The sequence below is a fragment of the Anneissia japonica genome, unplaced genomic scaffold, assembly GCF_011630105.1.
Source record: "Anneissia japonica isolate Jap-2015-1 unplaced genomic scaffold, ASM1163010v1 scaffold287834_len5846547_cov211, whole genome shotgun sequence".
Classification (NCBI taxonomy): domain Eukaryota; kingdom Metazoa; phylum Echinodermata; class Crinoidea; order Comatulida; family Comatulidae; genus Anneissia; species Anneissia japonica.
This window is the reverse complement of record NW_022704992.1, coordinates 2,673,483-2,695,095: the sequence shown is the minus strand read 5'-3', so window position 1 is coordinate 2,695,095 and position 21,613 is coordinate 2,673,483. Positions and strand designations below refer to the sequence as shown.

At 30.7% G+C, this 21,613-nt stretch overlaps 1 protein-coding gene across 4 annotated transcripts in view; it reads left to right on the top strand.

The window, feature by feature from the left end:
- Positions 1–21,613, top strand: part of LOC117104903 — a 56,715-nt gene that overhangs the window by 12,297 nt on the left and 22,805 nt on the right. For 3 of the 4 annotated variants that reach the window (XM_033245811.1, XM_033245808.1, XM_033245810.1), the window contains exons 2-7: positions 5,131–5,246; positions 8,491–8,709; positions 15,425–15,540; positions 15,916–16,029; positions 17,485–17,526; positions 20,019–20,140. In XM_033245811.1, coding sequence (XP_033101702.1) covers positions 5,137–5,246; positions 8,491–8,709; positions 15,425–15,540; positions 15,916–16,029; positions 17,485–17,526; positions 20,019–20,140 — 723 coding nt within the window. In that variant the 5' untranslated portion in view covers positions 5,131–5,136. The remainder of the gene's footprint in view (positions 1–5,130; positions 5,247–8,490; positions 8,710–15,424; positions 15,541–15,915; positions 16,030–17,484; positions 17,527–20,018; positions 20,141–21,613) is intronic. The other variant, XM_033245809.1, reaches the window with a different exon arrangement.

Here is a 21,613-nt window from a genome sequence, read left to right as displayed (position 1 = left end):
TGTAAGTATGACTTTCTTGAATAAGTTTGTCAGGATTCCATAAGGCCAGGTAAAAAAAAAAGTTGTTTCTCGTCCTAATATTGAAAAAAAGGAGAATGAGGGCGCTTTTTTCTTGTTTTTTTTTTTTTTTTACTCCGAGATGGCAAATCCAAGAAAGTCGATGAGAAACAGCTACTACTTTCTCACTTTTACCAAGTAGACACATTGAAAGCAAATAAAAGAAGCACTAGACATGATTCATACCATATGTATCCCCAACAACAATCGAGAGGAATTTTACTGATTTGAGTTAGCCACATTTTCGTACATTTCATAAAATAAATGAAATAAAAAAAAATAAAATTGATGAAGCAGAGAAAATGGATGTGCTAGGGGACGAGAAAATAGTAATTTTCTTTATTTGGCCTAATAGTATGCAAGATATTTTTATGATGAAAAAAAAATTATGAATATATTGAACCTTCAACTGGTCTTTAAAGTAATATTCTTAGGTTTTTAATAAGAATTTATCTTGCAATATTTGTGACACTTATATTTTTATTGCTATGTTTTGTGCAGTATGTCTTAAAAGATTGGACAATTTCCAATAGGGACTTAATATGCCGATGTAATTTACATTAGAATTATTCACAAAACAGAACTGCTATGTAGGAAAAATTCAAACTCAAGCAACTCGTACAATTTTATGCTTTTATGTCATTGTGAAGAAAAGCATAAATTTAAAATTAATACTGCTGGTAGTGCAAATAAGCAATTAGTAGAGCTGTGCATAGTACCCCAGCAGAAAACTTTTATACAAAGGTTAGATTTAATACTTGGAACAAATTTTCTGAGGGCCTGCAGGGCCCGAGGAAATTTTTGAATGCATTAAATCTAACCAAGTATAATAATTTTTCGTGGTACGTGATATGTGGCCTATAAAAGTTGAATTGGTCTTGCATACGAACCTAAAAATAATCGAGCCAAGTGTATACTATGTGAAAAATTATTGTACGTGGAGGATAGGCAAATAATATTATAAGTTGCAGTGATGACATCACAATTGACTTATAATATTTCAATGTGAAGAAAAGCATAATATAAAATTAATATTGCTGATAATGCATTTATAAATACAGTATTATTGTACATTACCAGTATTACTATTGTATTTCTATATCCATCATTAGTATTGTAGCTATAGTTTTCCATTGGTGTCCTAGCTAATTTTGCATTTGTAATAACTGTGTATGAGCATGGTTGGCACAACGGATGCGTTTCGGCTCATCATTTCGGCTTAAAGTTGGGGTTTTAATCCTCGATGTGTATTTCGCTTGTGACCTTGAACAAGGCACTTTATCCACATCTCTCTCCACCCAGGAGTATAAAATGTGCTGTCATTAATTCAAATTATTATTTACTTGAAATTATTATTAAGACCAATTGTATTGCTTTTATTCAGCAAAGTCACTCTTATTTTGTCATTAAGTTAGTACAGTAGTTACATATTGGTATTTTTCATTGGTTGAAATAAGGCGATAATTTTTTTTTTTACCTTGTTTAGCAAACTCGCTGACCACCAGTAATGATTTAGAATATTTATAATTTAATTTTTGGCCAATTAGCATACCCGCCACCACAAAAAATAGTAATTTTTTTTTTATAAATTTTTATTACGCCTAATTCTTCCTCAATTATATAGATTTAAAGCATTTAACCATCCCATATACTACGCTGTTTACATTCACCAATAAAATTTCATTTTTATTTTCTCCCTATCTGGATGTTTTTGGTGAAACTATTTGCTAAATAAGAAAACAAAATTTGATTCTAATTTTTTTACACTTTCCACTGACAATCTTTAAAAAAAATAAGTTTGCGAAACTTGGTATAGTCTCGCTTAAGAAAAACTATTGTGCTTAAGATCGAATGGACTCATACTTTTACAAAATTTTAGACTCAATTACATTGATCAGAAATATGAAAAGTATGGCCTTGTGAAAATTCACCAAATACTACTTCTAAAAATTTTAATTTTGAAATAAACGTAGTGATATCAAATTAAATTTATTATACTAATATCAAAATTGTGTTTTTACTTCTCACTATTGTTTATAAAATTAAAATCTCAAGAAGACTGTACATAAGGCTTTCCAATTTTATTTTTGCCTTTGGCGTTTTTTGATGAAAAACATTCAATTGATTACTATCTAATCATCCACAAAACATAATGTACCGAGTAACATGCCTTGGAGAAAGTCGTTATCTTACAATTGAAAATTACTTCTTACTTTACGATGAGTTAGTAGGTATAAACAAGAAGGTAATTTTCATTATGTAAACGTAATTTTGTATGTTGTACTGTAATGGTTTGACCATACATGGAACAATACCATTTTAGTGGTTGGGTGGGAAGAGGTTGAGAGCAAGTGGAAAATCAGTGTTATAAAATGCTATTGACAACATGTACTACTGTAGTAGATATGTATGTATGAATATTGAAAGGCAAAATGCTGAAAAATAAGAATGCTGTTGGAAACAATGGCTGCATCTCGGTAGAGATAAAAATTTGATATTGATAAGCAACAGCTAAAAAGTAAACGTAGATAAACAGCCAGAAAGAGATCCAGGACTTTCAGAGAACACTAGTCCTTCCTCAGTGGCGAGTGAGTTAGGGTAGAAAAAGCAAGAGAGAAGCAAAAGGCTAGGTAAGATAGGGCAGTGAGAGTCAGTAATTATCGTGAAAAATGAGTGAACAGGAAAGCCAAAACTTTAACGCTTTAACAGTATACTATGTGTATAGATATGGTTTTGATATAGGCATATGAATATGTGTATATATTATGTATATATATATATGTGTGTGTGTGTGTGTGTCTTTTAAATAATTATGTCTAATCAAGTAAACCTTGTTTCCCAAGGATGCTACAATTATATATACCTGTACAAATCTACCTTTACTGCTTATGAACTGTACATAAACTTTAATTATACTGTACTGCCTATTTTTATAATGACCTACTCTAGATTATTATTTCTAAACTAAATTGTCATCAGCCAAGAGTTTTACACTGCTGTACCCAATTTGTGAAAGAATCTCCGATTTAATTCAGTGGCAGATCTAGGAATATGAAATAGAGTGTGCCCAGGGAGGGTCCTCAGCACCATCAAGGTTGGAGCCGAGGGAAGAAAATATATGATTATAGTAATTCACGTTTAGATGGCCAAATGGCACTCTCAGACCTAATTACAATTTGGCCTTTTTCTCCAATTTTTTTTTTATAATTAAAAAATTTAGTGGGGACCGAGCCGGCTCAATATCCCCCCCCCCCACCTTTGAATCCACCACTGTAATTTGTCACTATCCAGAGCTTAAAAAATGATTACACAATTTGAGTCATTATTTTTTTCTTGTACAGTATATCTGACTGCTAAGGTGGTTTTATGCACAATTTATTTAATATCATTAATAAGCTGGATGACTTATCAGGTAAACGTCCTCTATATTGTGTGTCCAGCAAGCTGACCTTAAGAGTTACGACTTTAGTTTAAATATGTACTCTGATAAGGAAATATATTAGATTGTCTTATGATAGTGTTTTGTAGTTAACAACCTCCATAATCATTTTTATATTATTAATTTTAGGTTTTTCATATTATTGGTATTATAATTTTGTTAAAATATTTATATTATTATTCTATTATAAATGTGGCGTGTTGCTACTGTTGCGGTTGTGAATTAATACTCAACACAAGGAACAGTGCCATTGCCTAATACTAACCTCCTAATTAGTATTATAGTTATCAACATTGTTGCCATCGTTATCATTATTACCACCATTATTACCAATATCATAGTCTTATCTGCATCATCATCATCATAATGAGCATTATCAGCATTAGTATTAACATCAGCATCATTACCATCATCATTGTAATTATTTACACCATCTTCATCATCATCGTTAGCATCATCATCATCATTTACGTCATTACTTTGGAAAAAGCTTTTTCGTGCGCTGCATGTTTTGTGGAATTTACATGATGATATCCCAGTTAGCTGACATTCAACCCATACATGATGTAATGGGATGTGTGGGTGTATAAATGTACCATACAGGTGCATGATATACAGTACAAGTGTATTGCGCAAGAATCATTGCGTGAGGAAGTGATTATGCAGATTCACTAATGTAGTTTTACATTCATAAATTCTCTAATTTTGATGGAAATTATCCTACTAAAATGAGTATTATGCTAATGAAATATTATGCAAATGATAATGATATGTTTATCATACCAATGAATATATTATTATTCTTATGAGATTTGTACTAATGATGTATAACATTTTGTCAATGATGTTCATTGTGTTAATTGATATTATGTAAGTTATACAAATGAATACATTATTATTCAGATTCTAATAATGACGATATTGTAGAGATGTATAGTGCTAATAGCATATATTATGATGATGCTAATTTATGTTAATGATTAATATGTTAATTATGTACATGATATATTATACAAAATCAAAACATCGTTCTTAAGATATTGTGATAATGCTAATATGATGTATATTATGCTAATGTGATATATTGTTCTGATGAAACATGATGATATGTTAATTATTCTTAATGAATATTGATTTTTTATCCTTAAAGGGTTAGTCACTGACTTGTTACTCATGACCAATGATTTGGTGATCAAGAATTAGAGTTACATATTATTATCACTGCACATCATCTGCCCTAAAAATATCTGATTATTATTCCTGATACCTATGTCTAGACTTCATGTCGTCATTTAAACATTTTTTTCCACATTCCTTTCGATGTAATAACAACTTAAAATCTTAAACTAATATAGTATCCAATTATTCTGTGGACTGTTGTGTTAATAATTACCAGATTTATAGGATTAATAATAAAATTAGTTTATTGTAATTTTTTGCTATTTTTTATAATTCTTGAAAATCCTTTTTTTCAATTTTGTTAAACATTACCCTTTTTAAGCAAATGATTACATTATTTTTACCCTATATAAGGTATGGTAAGCCCTCCAGCTTATTCTAAATGAAGTGCTGCTTTGTAAAGTCTTAGAACAACTGGCAAAATGGTTTCTAATACTTCGTATTTTTTATTCAAGGACATCATGGGGAGGAAGTTAAATTTATCACACTTATCTGATGGAGAATGCCGGCAAATCCTGGATGTTGTTCAACGAGACTTCCGGTTGCGGCAAAGAGAGAAAGAAAGGATTGGGTAAGAAAACCAATGTTAATAGTTTTCTGTTTGAATATATTGATTTGTTGATATATATTTTGTATATAATGTATTGTGAATTAAAAGTTTCAAATTTCATGGCATTATCATATCTAATGCTGCGTTAGTGCCTAAGTCCATATTTGGAAGTTATCTGTCTGTATTTTATTAGCATGACCGAAATGAATACTGTAGGTTAGGCTGTATAAATGGATGAATCACGGACAGCTCTTCTTGTGCCATCGTTTAAGAGCCTTCGAGGTTTTCACAATGATGCATGACTTTCTTGGATTTGCCAGTTGCCTGTGCCAGCAAATATTGAGAGAGTGTTCACAGTGAAAGTAATTATATTTACCTACTGATTACAAATTTCATATGGAAGTTGGACGATGAGGATGGTGAAGGATGTGTATACTGTACAGTTACATGGATATTTCACTATAAAATAAATTACTGCATTATATTTCTATGATAAAGGTTAGAATGGCAAAGCTTAACTTACGAAATGTTGTTTGTAATGTAGACAGACTGGTACATTGAAAACAGGTGCTTGTAAGTTTGCAATTGTAGTCATGTAGTAGATGTCAGAACAACCATACCTCCATGCAACAACTAACCTTATTACTTACAATATACAGTCTTTATAGACATTATATTAATGTAACATAATTCATAATGATAATAACAAATTTTATTTTTGTCATTAGTTAAGAGAAGTATGACAGCAGTTGGCATAATTATATAAACTACTGTTAAGTAGTACTTATTCTGCTAAAAATAATACAATGGCAGATCTAGAAATTCAAGGATTTTCACAGATAGAGGGTCCACATACTTCAGCACCAACCATGAAAAGAGGAAAATTTATGATTATTGCACCTCTAGATTGCCAGAAATGGCACTGTCAGGTGTAACTTTTATTGTAATTATATTTTTTCCCCATTTTTTATATTAAAAATATATTGGTCCCCGCCCCCCCCCTCCTTGAACCCGCCACTGTAAGTAATATACTAACATTCTAGAGGTGAGTTTGTCAAATTGAATCCTAAATTATAAGGTTGTTTGACTGTCAGTTGCAAATTGCTATTGAGCATCATCAATTGACATTTGGATTAAATTTAAAACTTCAAACCTGTATACCCTTGAGGCTAATTACCATATAAGCTTTTTCTAAGCTAAAGGTGAAACTATTTTATGACTGATTAGTAGAAAATGATAGACTGCATATTAATAGGTTATACATCCGTTTTTGTTTTTTTTTTGAGATTTTTTTTTTAGATCTGCATAATCAATATAATTTAATATAATTACTTTAAAGTAAATGTTATATTTAGAATTGTGATTAGAACATTAGATGTTAAGGATGCATCATCAATGTTATGATTGTTATTTATATATATTGTCATGTAAATTCTGTTATATTAGAATTGATGTGATTAGGACATCAGGATAACAACAGGGCTGCATCATCAATATTATTATGTTAGTTATAATTCTTATCATATAAATATTATTATTATTTTATTGAAATTGTCAGTGTTTTGATTAGAAGTTGAACATTAGAAACCTATCAGAGCTGAAAAAAAATGTGTGATTCTCTTGGTGGCATTCAGTTTTTTTTTTATATAAAAAAAAATTCCTATATAAATTGGAAATTGAAATTGAAAATTTTGATTCGGCCCTTGGAGAATTGTGCAGCTATAGTGCATCTCCAATATCATCGTGTACCACATACGTTTTCCCTTATCTCACTAAAATCTTTTGCAAGGGTTGATTAAGGAGCTCACCAATCAGGTTCCAATTAAAAAATTGATGTCTGTTAGCAAGGTTTGAACTGGGATGTCCAGTACATTGACTCTCAGCCAGATGCACATTTTTTTTTTTTTTGCGGAATCTGCTGTATCGTTGACATTGTAATATAGTAGGCCTATATTAATGAAAATGATTTAATCATTTTTATGCATTTATATAAGTATATTACCTTTATGTTAATTAGATATACATTACACAGGTATTTCTATACATATTTATATAATCTGTGTTATCAATAATTAATTATGTATTTATCATAAATTTATTTATGAAAATTATAATTTTTGTTACTAACATGTTCTCTGTGGGCTCCTTTGTTTATGTTAATTACCATAAGTTTATTATCAATATAACTTATTTGTCGTATATAAATCATAAATTTGTCTAATTAAATCATTATTCAAAGAAATTACGTTTGAAATATTATTTACAAACAATGTAATTGATACCTTAACAGATGAAACAAGGTGATTACCGATATATGTTGATACTGTCCCATGTTTACAGATTAGCTTCTCCGAGTTTCATGTTCTAATAATGTAAAATTTAAGGTGTTTCAGAAGCCCTGAATGACGTACATGATTTTGATGTTTGTGCATTATTTTCTTCGCTGTTATTATTGCAGCAGAGTTACCGATCCAATATAAACCTTCTGCTTTCAGTCTCTAATATTTTAATAGTGCAGAATTTATGTTCTTGTTTATTAATAGAAACAGAAACAGAGACATGTACAGTAGGTGAGATGCCATAAAAGTTGCATAGATAATTTCGAATATAGATTTTGATTAGTGTAAATAATCAAACATCAATCAAACTAAGATAGAGGAACAATATTAAAGAGGAAAACTATGGGGACTTTCAGTGGGCATCTAGTGACTGTCAGTATAAAACTGATTTCTGGCCAGCACATATTATATTTTAAAAACCTTTGTCTTCTCCCTTGTTTCCTCTATATATATATATATATATATATATATATATATATACTCGCCATTTAAGTCTCATGGTTTATTAATGTAGGGCTAATATTAATTATTAATTTTTGTTTCTGTTGTGTCATGTGCATTATGAGAACGTGTCGGTTTGCTTGCATCTTCTGACACATTCTCTCACTGAAATTTCTTATGTTTATGATTTCAGTGGAAAGGTTAAATAGAAATAAAAATAAAAATATTACCTTGCAAAAGAGAACGGGAAGCAAAGTTGGTGGTGGGATTTTTGCTTTGGTATATATTAAGATAATTACAGAATGTTGATGGTCAGTCGGTGATTCACTTCCTCTCCCCACCCCCCACCCCCGGCCCATGGCAGTAAATTAGTTCTACTAAAACAGCCTATGCACCAGGGATTTTCCCCTTTCCTTTGATCTGTCAATGGATAACTTTAATATCAATGTGGAGGTTAAATATATTTCTTTCTTTTCTTTTATTAGTAAATTAAAGAAGAAGGTTGATGAGGAAGAAGAGAAGCGTTCAGTTCTTTCACGACAACAGGCATTTAACCAGAAGCATTGTATGCGATGTTTCTCGGCTTTTGGGCTGGTGTTCAACAAACGAGGGCAGTGTGTTGTTTGTCATTACTTCTTCTGTAAAGACTGTCGAATATGTGTTAATAGCTTTATGTGGATTTGTAAAGGATGTATTTTGGAGAGGTAAGGTCCTATTTATTTTTTTTATATTCTGATTAATACAAGCTTACACACTATTTAATTTTTTTTCCCTTTTTTTTTTTTTTATTGTTTCCAATTGGGCCAAGGGTTGCAATCCCTTTAAGAAGACAAACAATAACATACAGACATGATATTCTAAGTATCATCATGAGGCTTAGGGAGTGTTTTTAGTTGCAAGTAAAAATCATGTAGCAACATTGATTGATGATGTTTGAAAAGTTAAGACAGCACTTGAAAAATATTCATTACCAAGTGAGGATCGGATTTACATTTTTTTTTTTTTTTTTTGGTGGAAAAGCCATGTAAATGTTAATTGATTATTTCTAGTACTAAAAACACTTGGTACACCTGTATGGCAGTTGGCCTGTCCGTTGCATATATTTAGACAGTTTATGTCGTTTAAGCACTTTGATCAGTCAGATTTCTGGCGCTAATTGCCAGAGACAGCCAGAGGCCTGTCAACCATACCCAACTGTCATATAATTGATTTGCTGGATTTACTAATGACTAATATCATTGGTCAAGATAAAAGTTCCGTTTGGAATTTATGACCTTTTAGTTTATCAGGCTGTCTAATTGAAACGCACACACTTTTATGTATTTTGCGGGCATGCTTAGCCAACCAATTGTGTGACTAGCTGGGGATATTTTTCCCCCCTACTGTATCGTCAGGCAAATCTTTAAGTCATTGTATTTATAAAATTTATGCCAATCAAACCATAACTTATGTACAGTAATATTAAACAATTTTTGTCATGTCAATGTTAATTGATGGTCATAATGATGTTGTAGGTGATATTGACATCTTTGAATGTAATGATAAAATTAATAATTAATGAATGCTGATGATAATATGTTACTTATATTGAGTCAATGTATATATACTTTAATAACTTGGGATATTTTTTTTTTAACCAATTCTGATAACAAGTCTAAAATTATTCTAATGATAATAATGTTGATAATGATAATAAAAATTACAAATGTTGGTACTATAACAATAATTTTTTTTAATACTATATTTATAAAAGGTGACCATATCTATCCAAGATAGTTGGATAGTATTCATAGGCTCTTTTAAATGAAATATGTGATTACAGCGCTTTGAGAGTGGAGATGTATTATAATTGTGAAAAATAAGTGTTTGCTGTCACAGGATTTGAGAACCCAGGACTCTGGGATTGGAGGGTTAGCATCTTAACAATCAAGTTACATCTTCACTATTAATTATGTAACATTGGTTTTCATTAGACTCTTCTAATTTTGCTTTCAACACATAATTCCTGTCAAATTTTGCATTCTGTACATACTGTACAAAAGTAGTCATCAAACAAGTGACCAATTCTTGTTTTCCCTCCAATTATAATTGTATTGAAATTGTAAAATTCTCAATAATAGATTTCCTTTTACAACTAATTTTGATGACATTTTTTGAGTGGTTGCTAATAATATACAGTGCATATATAATCGTTCTCATCTTTAAAGTACTTTTCAAATAACTATAAATTAATACAAACAAATTAAAGATTAATGGTTATTTGTGTACAGCCTTAACCTGATTGGGCAAACAACAAATATGATTCACTTGATATATTTGTACAGTATTAACTCTTACATTACAGTAGCATTGCAGTTTATAGCCACTGCTATTTTGGTTCTGAGCTATAAGTGCAATATTGAAGGTCTAGTGATATGATCGATATTCAGTTCCAACTCCAATCACTTGTAATTTTTCTACAAGTGTTTCAATGTACTAGGTTTTGAGATTAAAACAACAATTGTTTAAATAATAATAATGCTACTAAGTAATCATGATTAAAAAAAGTGTTAGTTTTAAGTACTATCGATTGCTTAAGACAAACTGGGGATAACACACAGTTTAACAATCGTTTAAATAAAAATTTAAATACTAACTAATAAATCATGAATAAAATAGTGTTAATGTTATGTATGATTTAGAATCCATTAGACTTTATTGGCAAACTAAGGATAACACACAGTTTTAGCTGTAGACTTAAAAATATAATATTTTCTAAATAAGCTTTTATATGATTATTAATTTTTGCTTACTTTAAGTAATAAGTAGGTTACAAAATATCTGTGTAATGCTAAATTCTATTAGTAACAAATACAAGCTGAATTTTGTTTCTGTATTGTAATAATACATATGCCAAGGATAAATTGACTAGGAGCTCTATAGGGAGTGATATAGTTATTTTGTAGGCTTGCATTTGCAAATGCAGTTGAGAAAGATAAATTTATAGCAGAGAACTAAGTGAATGCCACCGTTTGTACTATAAGAAAAAGTTTCAGGTAAGCATACTAGAACTACAACAATTACTGTTTTCCTTAGTGTTTTTTCAAATTAATTTTAGAGAAATCTGTATTATTTAAATATCTAAATCTAATTTTCTCACAACCAAAAACAACTCCACTCCCTAAACCTCATAAAGAGACTTAGTTTATAAAGCATCATTCTCATCCTATAAGTGGCGAGTTTACTTGCTGTTGAATGTGAAGGAAATAATAATATAAAAAAAATGCATATTATGACCTCTGTATGCTCATCTCATTATTACTGAAATCATTGGAACAAACTCTTAAATAATCGCTATAGATTTGCCCATCTTGTGCGGACAAATCTCGCGGATTACGTAAGGTTTAGTGTCAGTAGATGGAGGCTGGGCCTGGCCCGGCTTGAAACATGCAATATTGCTGTGCACAGCATAAATCATCCCATGTGTTTGAACCTCCAAAGTATCCACATAATAATTTTGGATGGAGAGAGAGGAGAAGAGAGAGACAACCTTAGGTAAGATGCCTTTTCCAGTGACACAAGTGAAATTCACAGTGGTTTGATTTGTTAAAAGCATTTTAAACTGAATAAACATTGATTTATTTACGTATATTTACAATATTATTTTAATTTATTGGTTATTCAATAAATAACATAAAGTTGCATCTAAAAGTAAAACACTGGTTTTACTTTTTATAAAGTATTTCAAGATTGTAACAATGATAATGCTAAATTGAGTGTTTCAAGATGATATTAATGTTAATTCTTTTTCAAATTCCAAAAAGTAGAATGTTACTCACCATTTATGGAATAAAAAAAAAAAGGAATCGTTCCAAATGAATTTGTTCAAAGAATAATAATGATAGTTTACGATACATTGTTTGATCTCAAATAGCAAGATCGTCACTGCAATTAGTAATAATGATGATAATAAAACTGTTGCTAAGGAATATAAAGAATAATAATTTTTATTATAATGATATATTATTATGGTATAATTATATATAATTAATATAAATAATGATGAAATTAATACTGTAATAATATGTAATGATTTATAGTGCACACTATCCATTTCATAAAGAATGGTTTAATGCGCTTTTACCTTGGGTCATTAATACAAAATCAATTATACACAAGGTGAAAAACCTCTTCACATCCCTGGAGAATATTCCCATTCATGTGCATTATTCAGTATATTTACTACCAATTTCATTTCAAAATCCATTAACCTCCTACCAAATACCAGTTTATACTCTTCAAGGTAAACATCAAAATGTCTAGCTCAAGGACACAAGATTATATGACTAACATTAGTCCCGAACATATGACATCCTGATTAAAATCCTAAAGCCTTTCCGCTGTACCACACATGATTCATCATGATGTAATATTATTCTATAAAGTTTGTTGACCTTTGGTTACTCATCAGTAATGATCTGGTAATTATGAACCTCAATTGGTTTGTTTTAAGAATTGATATTTGGATGACATTGTAAGATTAATGAATACATTACGTGAAGCATCATTGATGAGTTGTCAATAGCACAGTAGTAGTCCGATATTTTAATGCTGTGACTAAGTTGAATGCACTCGGGAATTGCTATCTCAATGAGTTTTTAATGTTGAGTATCTTAGATTATTTGCTATTATTATCCTTTCTCATCCTCCTCTAAACAATCAACTTCAATGCAAGTATAACCATCACCCTCCTAAAAATGATTTTTGAAAAGTAATCTTTTGAAAGTAGATTTTTTATTATAATGAATTGTGTATATTATAAGGTGAAGGAATAAGTTATTTTCAGTTTGTAATTGTACATAATACTGTACATTTATATAATTAATTTATAAATATTAACTTATTGCAAAGTCAGTTGTATATATGTTTATATATCATTAATTAAAGATCCAATTTGGTTTTTTTTAAATCACTTCATGTATAGATATCAATTTTAGAATCCAATTTACTAGTGCTGTATGATTACTGAATAGATAGGCCTGAAGTTTGGTAATTAATATTGTGTACATGTTTGTTTTCTATCAATGAAAGAGTACACTATAAAATTATGAACTTTTTCATTTTAAGATCATCATTTCAATTTGGCCATTAAAGAGAACAGTACATATGCCTACACTTTCAACCTCCGTACCTCTCCCCTTTGCAAAAATGGAAAGCCCTTCGCTGTTCCTGTTATTATTTCAATTATTAGGCATTAAAAATTGCTATGTTGCCCAGGCTCAGTAACATTTCAAAATGTAGGCCTGAATTATTTTCTTTTTTACCACACTGAAGCCAAATTTCCATGGAAGAGGTATAAAATGTATTGAACTTAAAAAGTGGGCTTATTATTATTATAAAATTATTTTTGTCTTGTTAGTTAAAAAAGTCATGTTTTTACTTTAGTCAGGCTTGGACAAAACCCCCGTTTTTGGCCTTTAATATTATTATTATTGTCAGTTTTGGAGCGTAATAGTAACGGTGGTCTGTTATACCTGTAGCACTGACAGTACCCTTAGGATAGGACCTAATATTAGAAAGGCATGCATAAACTTCAGCCGCTGACCAATTGTTTCAGAATGCCTTTTCCCTGTTAAAGTTTCCGTAGGTGTAGGGTAAATAGAAAAAATTATTAGATTATCACTCTTTAAAAAAAAAAATTGATGAGGGAGGGCGGTTTTTTTTTTTTTTTTAACAGGGCTCGATTTTTTTTTTTTTAATCAGAACAATAGATTATTTCGCTTCTGTTTTTATCGATGAGGGAGGGACTGTTTATATTTGGTTAGTAATAGTAAATATTGTATAAAAAGTGGTTTAATTTTATAGTTTTAAAGAAAATGTATTTAAAGTAACAAAATTGCATTGTTATTTTTATGCTGTTGAAATAATTGATGCAGCAAAAAAAAATTTTTTTTTATTCCTGCATCAATATTTCCCGAATTTTTTACGCGGGTGGGAGTGATAATCTAATAAATTTTTCTATTTGCCCTAACATTCTGTAGAGAAATAGTGGATGAATACTGACGTATACAAGGATATTATAGAATATATTATTTACTCATTAGCATGAATAGTTTATTTATGTAGGTTAATTATTCTTACATTAGGATAATCGGCGACCTCAAACTAGTAATGGTTACATGACGTTTAATTGGTATAACATGCAATCAGTATAAAAGTATAGGAAGAGAAAACATTTTGGTTTTTTTTAACATAATGCCCAATAATAACGTGGGAAATAAATTAGTAGAAGATTTTTCAAAATTAGGTTCTCATCCTGGTATTCTCTGTACATAAGTATATTTAATCTCTCATGATTCTAGAGCTAGCCTACATGTGCAACTCTCATGAGTCAGATCGAAATTTCTTATAAGGTGGCAATCTGGCTGCATGTACAGACCTACAGTAGTCCTCCTTGAAAAAACTCAAGATTTGGGGTCAATAAGTTTTGAGGCATTAGCAAACCATTTTGTAAATGTTCCCAAGTTCCGTTGCCAAACGATTTAAAGTATGGTGTTCCAACCAATATTATTCATCATCTAATGTGTGCCTTACAGCAAAAAACCCTCCAACGAAGCCTTGCACGCTTGCATATTTTCAATACTGATTGTCGTTCACTCTGTCTATTTATTGTTGTGCCAACTGAAGGTCATGCGAGTATTGTACTGTGCGTATTTTTGTTGTCAAGCAATTTTGTATTCTTTACCACACAAAAAGTCTGCGATGACAACAGCGCATATTTAAATGCTCTTTTTTATTTTCACAAACACAATCCACTTTCTTCGTGTTAGTACGTGATGTGAGCAATGATATTTGTAGCTGATGTCTATATTATGTTTTTTTATTATTATTATTATTATTACTATTTTCATCATCATTTACATTCTTTTCAACGTCTCTGTTTTATGGTACAATACATTGTGTGTTGTTGATATTATTGGTGTTGATTGTTACTGTTATTGCTGTTATTAATATAATATTATGGTTTTTTTTTTAAATGTATTTATTTGGCATCACTGCCCAGGAGATGCAAAAGCAGGAAATGCACTGTCGCCAGAAGGGTGTGCGACCCCCTAATTAGTATTATGTATTTATGTTTGTTTTTTTATAACTAAAAACACAGTAAGTAATTAGTTATTTATATATACAATAATACCTAATTATATTCATCATATTGTATGCATTTTCATTTTATTTAGTCCTTTTTATTATATACTGTTTCTGTTACCTTATTCACTCAATTTGATTTTCCTTTAATTTTTCTGTAATTTAATTGATTTTGTTTCTTCAACATTTAAAAACTAATATTGAAATTGAATTACTACCAATTCTTGAAGTAATTAGGTATCTAATAATTAGAAAGAAGAGAAATATAAATACGTTTCTTATACTTTTTTTCAGACAATTTCAGTCTCAGGCATTTGAATGGTACTATGACAAAATAAAGGACCGGTTCCGTCGCTATGGAAGTGCAAAAGTTGTACGCTCATTATACAAACGCAAGAGCAATGAGTGCTGTAAGTTAATCCAGAATGTCTCCTTGAATATAACGGAGTAGAGCTAGTTGATGTGAACTTACCATCATTCTAGGCCATACATCACTTTAATCCTATGTTAAAGTATTTGTTAAAAAAAAAGAAACTTATGTGTCAACAGTGCAGCTGATATATCTCAAACATCCACATTTTTAATGGCATTACAGAAATCTAATGAATAATGCATTCTGATTTACTGGAAAGGCATTGTGGTAAACTAAAGCATTGAGGATATAAATAATGGTGATTGTTTAAGTAGCCGAGACGACTTCTTACGATTACCATAATATTTATTATGAATAGCAACATAGAGATGTAAATGAATTTTAAGATGGAAATGCTTTTTACTGATTTCAGTCGAAAGTCCAAGTGATCAAAGCAACACAGATTCCGGATTTGAACATCAACTTAGTCCAAACTGCCGAAATAATAGATGTAGTATTGCCCTGGAGGATAAATCTACTAATACAGGTACAATATTATTATTACATTGTAATGTAGATTATCCATTCATACATTGTAACATAAAAAAAAGTGTGACTTTATATGTTTTTATTTCTCAACCTCTTTCTAATTTCTTCAATGAAGATTCAAGAACACTTTTTGTCTCATTTGAAAAAAAGGAAATTTGTTTTTCCTTTGCAACAGTCTCGGTTAAGAAGGATAAAAATTACATGAAAAATCACAAGACAAAACAACTTGGCAATGACAAGAAATATGTCAGATATCAATAAGTTAAAATAGTATAGTTGTAAAAAAGTCATAATAAAAATCACTGTTTAAAATTGTTTAAAATTTACTATGAGTACCTCAGAGACAGACCAGCCATTTTAACAAAGATTAAAACTATAAAAACCTAGCATTTTGCTATTAAAATATTGCATCTGGAAAAAATTACTTCATGTATCGGCAAGTATTTGATTTTGGCACTAAAGCCACTTTTTTTTGTTAAAATCTAATTGTAAATGCAATGGTTGTGGTTCATCCTTCATTATTACGCATAATTTCTGCTTCATACGATTGTGGTGTAGTTTCATTACTGAATCCAGTTCAATATCTCCCTTAATACATCGTTTACTCCTCTTAACAATTCGTTCAAATTACTTCTTGTAGTTAAAAACATTAGAAAGTATAGATGTCAACTCAAAATATCTTGCATCTTGTGTCCATGCCTGCTAATAAATCTTCATCTTTCTATATTTTTGCATCAGATTAAACAATTAGTATCAAAGAAGCATATATTTAAGTAGTCATATATCCAAAAATATGCATCTTGTTTGCTAATTTTCATATTGCTGTAATTATATATATATTTCATGTTATTAATATAATACAGTACCTTCATTTGTTTGATGTTGTATGCTATGTATTGTTCTTAAGATAGTAATATGCTTGTTTGAAGTTATTAAATCGGGCAATGACAATCATTGGCCGAAGCGATTCCATAGAGAATGCAGCGCGATGAGGTGCACGTAACAGATCCTCTGCTCAGACTATTACCAATAATTAGACAGCATCACATAGTCAAGTACTCACAGACAGCGAAGGTGGATTCACCGGCCAATGTTCGTGCCCGGTTTCAAGTCCCTTGATATTTACAATTCAATTGCTTTATCTGTTACAGTACATTACCTTAAGAAAAACTTGACCTTTTCAGTTAAATTAAAGGGAGCATTTCAAACTATTCTTAGAATTCTGGTGGGAGCCGCCAAATGGTAGTTTGAGGATCTTTGGTCCTCAAAGTCATTTTGTCAATAGATTAACTCATTCAGACTGTCGTTACTTTATAAAGCATTAGATAAAGAATGAGCAAATTGAATATCAGTACTATAACAGTTTATCTGCTTTGCATCTCAATGTTGTGTTTCCCTTGTTTGCTTGTTTCTTAAACTGCATGATGTATGATATTTATTGCTACCACTGTAGGCCTGAAAACATCAGTGTGTTCAGCTTCTGCAACCATTCAGAGTGAGTTTTTGCATTATTTATTACCGTAATTTGGCATTTTCACTGTATTTTTTTTCTAGTAAGTAATAGCATCTCAAAAGCAAGGTAAACTGCTGTTCATTCATAACAACAGTTGGCATAAGCAGATTGCCCCCATGTGTTGTCAATGTTACAAAATACTTTTGTCGTGTAGTACTGCACAAAATATCTAAACGTTTTATATTTCTGATGTGCACTAAAAAAAAGTCTTACTGTGCATAGTAAATGAAAGCTATCTGCTTATGACCAGCACATTATGTTTATGAACATTGAGAGTCTCAGTGATGACACTTTCCACATTGTCAATCAAATTTAACATCTGACTAATCAGAAGAGTATGCTACCAGGAATACTCGCATATCTTAGGTATCTCACAAACGCACATGTTTACATATATTCACACTATTGTTTTGTGAGACCTTAGCAACAATAAGCAGCTTTTGATTTGGACGACGCGGCGTTCTACGACGGGCAGCGGAGTGTGAAACCGCACTGCGCATGCGAATACATGGGGAAGTCGTTCGTTGAGTGGATTTGACAACAGGCTTCAAGCGATTTGGCGTTGTGTTGATTACGGCAACGCGAGTTTTATAAATACACGCTCGATGGGGGTGCCTGCATAATTGATCACGCGATACGAGGGAGTGCGTCGTCCTGTAAATTGAAACAGCTTTGATGTTCAGACGGGAAGTGCATAGTACGACGTTCATGGTTGACTGAATTCCCCGTCGCAGCTCCACGCGTCTCCCATTTTGAAAGCTCGCTAATATCTAAGTGGACAGGGCTTAGTGAAAAGGTCCATTTTAAAATGTCATCAACTTAATATTGGATACAATATAATCATATTTTCTGGTCCACGGCGTAGAGCACTTGCATTAAGTTTGAAGCTTGATCATCAATCCCATTTTTGTTGAATGTGGTCGACAATGCAGCAGTAGATTGGGCTCTAAAAACTTTTCATCTTAGAAATAGCTTGTCCACATAAGTGTGTGATGCTAGTACAGTTTCGTGACACTTGAAATCGCACCAACCTGGCCCCTTCCCATTGGGCTTTCTTTTCACGATGTTTGTCCAAACTGTATGCTACTATTTTGGGCTTTTAACCGAAAGGTGGCGATTTGAGTGGCTATACTTTTTCTGTCCTTACTCTATAGGCATTTTATCTCCGAAGTATATCTCTTATATGTATAAAGGGGTACTTGATTGCTAGCATTATTGGATTCTTCTTGGGATTGAGTGTGTCTGATCCAATGACACAGGCAATATTATGAAGCGATGGCTTAATGAGTTATACGACCGACATATTATTACAATTCATTTATGATAATATAATGCAATTCCCTTAAGTACACTTTTGAATATTTGGCCATGCTTCTGAAATGCAATAAGTATTGTTAAATTAAGCAATTTCTCCAAAACAAATTTAACAAAACCAGGCTTTAAAAGGAAAAAATAATGTTGATGTGGTAAAAATGAATATTTGTAAGATATTCAAGGGGTATTTAAAGCAATAGTCATGAACGGCTAATGAAATGCAAGTTTTTGATTATTTGAAAACCGTAGAAAAATGCTATTGAAAGCTTTTTATAGCACTAGACCTACATAATTATTGTTGATGGGACATAGCCCACATCATTTTGAGCTTTATAATTGGTACAAAACCTTGTCCATATGACAGATAACTAGCTCCTAACGGTAGAATATACGATATTGAAGTCATAACAAAAAAACATGGTTGGTGAGGATGTTAATTGGCGGCATCAACAAACAAGTTGCAGAGGATGGTAATGATTCTTGACATTTATTTAGGGCTTTCCACATTCATGACGTCTCTCAAAGTGCCTGGCATATTGCTATAGTCACGGACACACTAGCTCTCATACACAATGAGCAACCTCCTGTGAATGTGATCCTTGGGGAGTAATCTGTGTCATGCTTCAATAATCAACATAGATGAAATATATTTAACATTAAAGTTTCATATCCTACCTATTTATACACATGGGCAGAGAAATTTTAAACCCAGATGTCTTGCCAATGAACATAAGCAAGTGACCTAGATGATATGTAAAACCTCATCTTACTTTTAGAACCACTTATTGAGGAAATATATTAGGGTATCGTTAGCTTGTACATTTCTGCCAGATTGTACTTTAATTGTATTTGTTTATTTATAGTTACATAAATCGCTTTATAATATAGCCTTTTGATTTGCACTGATGTTGGCGGAAGTGTCAATTTATAGTTCTAGAACTACTTGACTTTCCTTGAAAGTCAGTATCATGTTCTGTATTGTTTACTTATCTTGAAACAAATTTGAATAGAATTGAATATTGCAATCGTTACTTCAATGCATCAAATGATGTATTCATTTATATATAGCACAATTTTCCATGGTTACAGTTTCTTCTGGATATTAAATTCCAGGTGAAAAAGAAATTGACATGTGTTTCCATTATTGTTCTTTTTTTTAGATAAAGACTTTCTTGAAAGCATGAGACCGGATATGGAGAATGTATCTACTCAATGGCCTCCGGCAAGTCGTAGGAATTCATATAGATCAGAGAGTTTATCACCTGACACAGAAACATGGCAGGTAAGCTGAGTCAGACAAATAATTATTTATTATTTATTCAACTTGTAGAATGGCAACCAAAATACATGAATAAGAGAGAAAATATAAGGGATAGTGCTTAGAGAAGCATAACAAGTGTATTATAGCTCTTCAAAAATGCGCCCTCCACAATAGAAAGATGGAAGAAGAATGTCAAATTGAAAAGACAAAATTGATAGTAAACAGATAAAAAAGCACAGTTTATGAATACCCAATATTTTTGTCTTTGATATTCAATATACCCCTTAATTAATGAATATTCAAAATTATTACAATCACAAATATTCAATATTGTAATTCATAAATATCCAATATTGTAATTTATGTATATTCAATACTGTAATTCATGAATATTCAATATTGTGATTGATGAATATTCAATATTGTAATTCATCTATATTCACTATTATAAATCATGAATATTTAATATTATAATTTATGAATATTCAATATTAAAAGGCATGAATATTCAATATTATTATGCATAAATATTCAATATTATAATTCATATATTCAGTATGGTAATATTCAATTATACTTCATGAATGTTCAATATTATATTTCATGATCATTCAATATTATTTTATTTCGTGATCATTCAATATTATTTTATTCCTCATCTTATTTATTTTTGGCTAGAAATATATATAAATTGGTGATTTATATTGGTTAAAAGAAAAGAAATACATTATACAAATAATATCCTTTACTTAAATGAACAAATTTCTGGAAGTTTTTATACTGGAAAAATGAATTTCTTTTGAAATTTGATACTTATTACTCAGGTACAAAAATTTAGATATGATTGCGTTTCAAACAATACATCGTAAAACGATGTCATCTTTATTTACACGTAACTGAATTGAAGAAGTTATTTAAAAATCTATGATATTTGATATTACCGTTACCTCAACATGTGTGACAACTATTTTATTACCAATTCTCTGTGTAGTGTTGTAAATTCATACTCATAGGCATATATTGCTAAAGGCATGTTCTGTACTAACTCCAAGATGAATTATTAATAAAAGACATATATAATAAACTATAATGTCTTATATAAACATACATGGTAAGCTTATTACATTTGGAGCATAATATTTTAAGATATATTCAAAAGGTCATCATGAATGTAACCCAAGGCAATATTTTGAATTTAAATGTCATTTGTCATCATGAGGACAATTTACATTAAATGAACATATTTTTCAAAAAACCTGAAATCAAATCAACTGAATGTATAAATTCTGATGGACTATGATTTATTAAAAATTCATAAGAAGGAAATGTGACACGCTATACAAGAAGTTATGTTGGATATGTTGTACATACAAAGTTTAAATTGTAATTCAACTGCAGATTTTATCTTGACAGATTTTCAATGTGTGTATTAAATGTTGTTGAATCATCTGCAGCATATCTAATGATCATATACGTTCAACTACCATACACTCA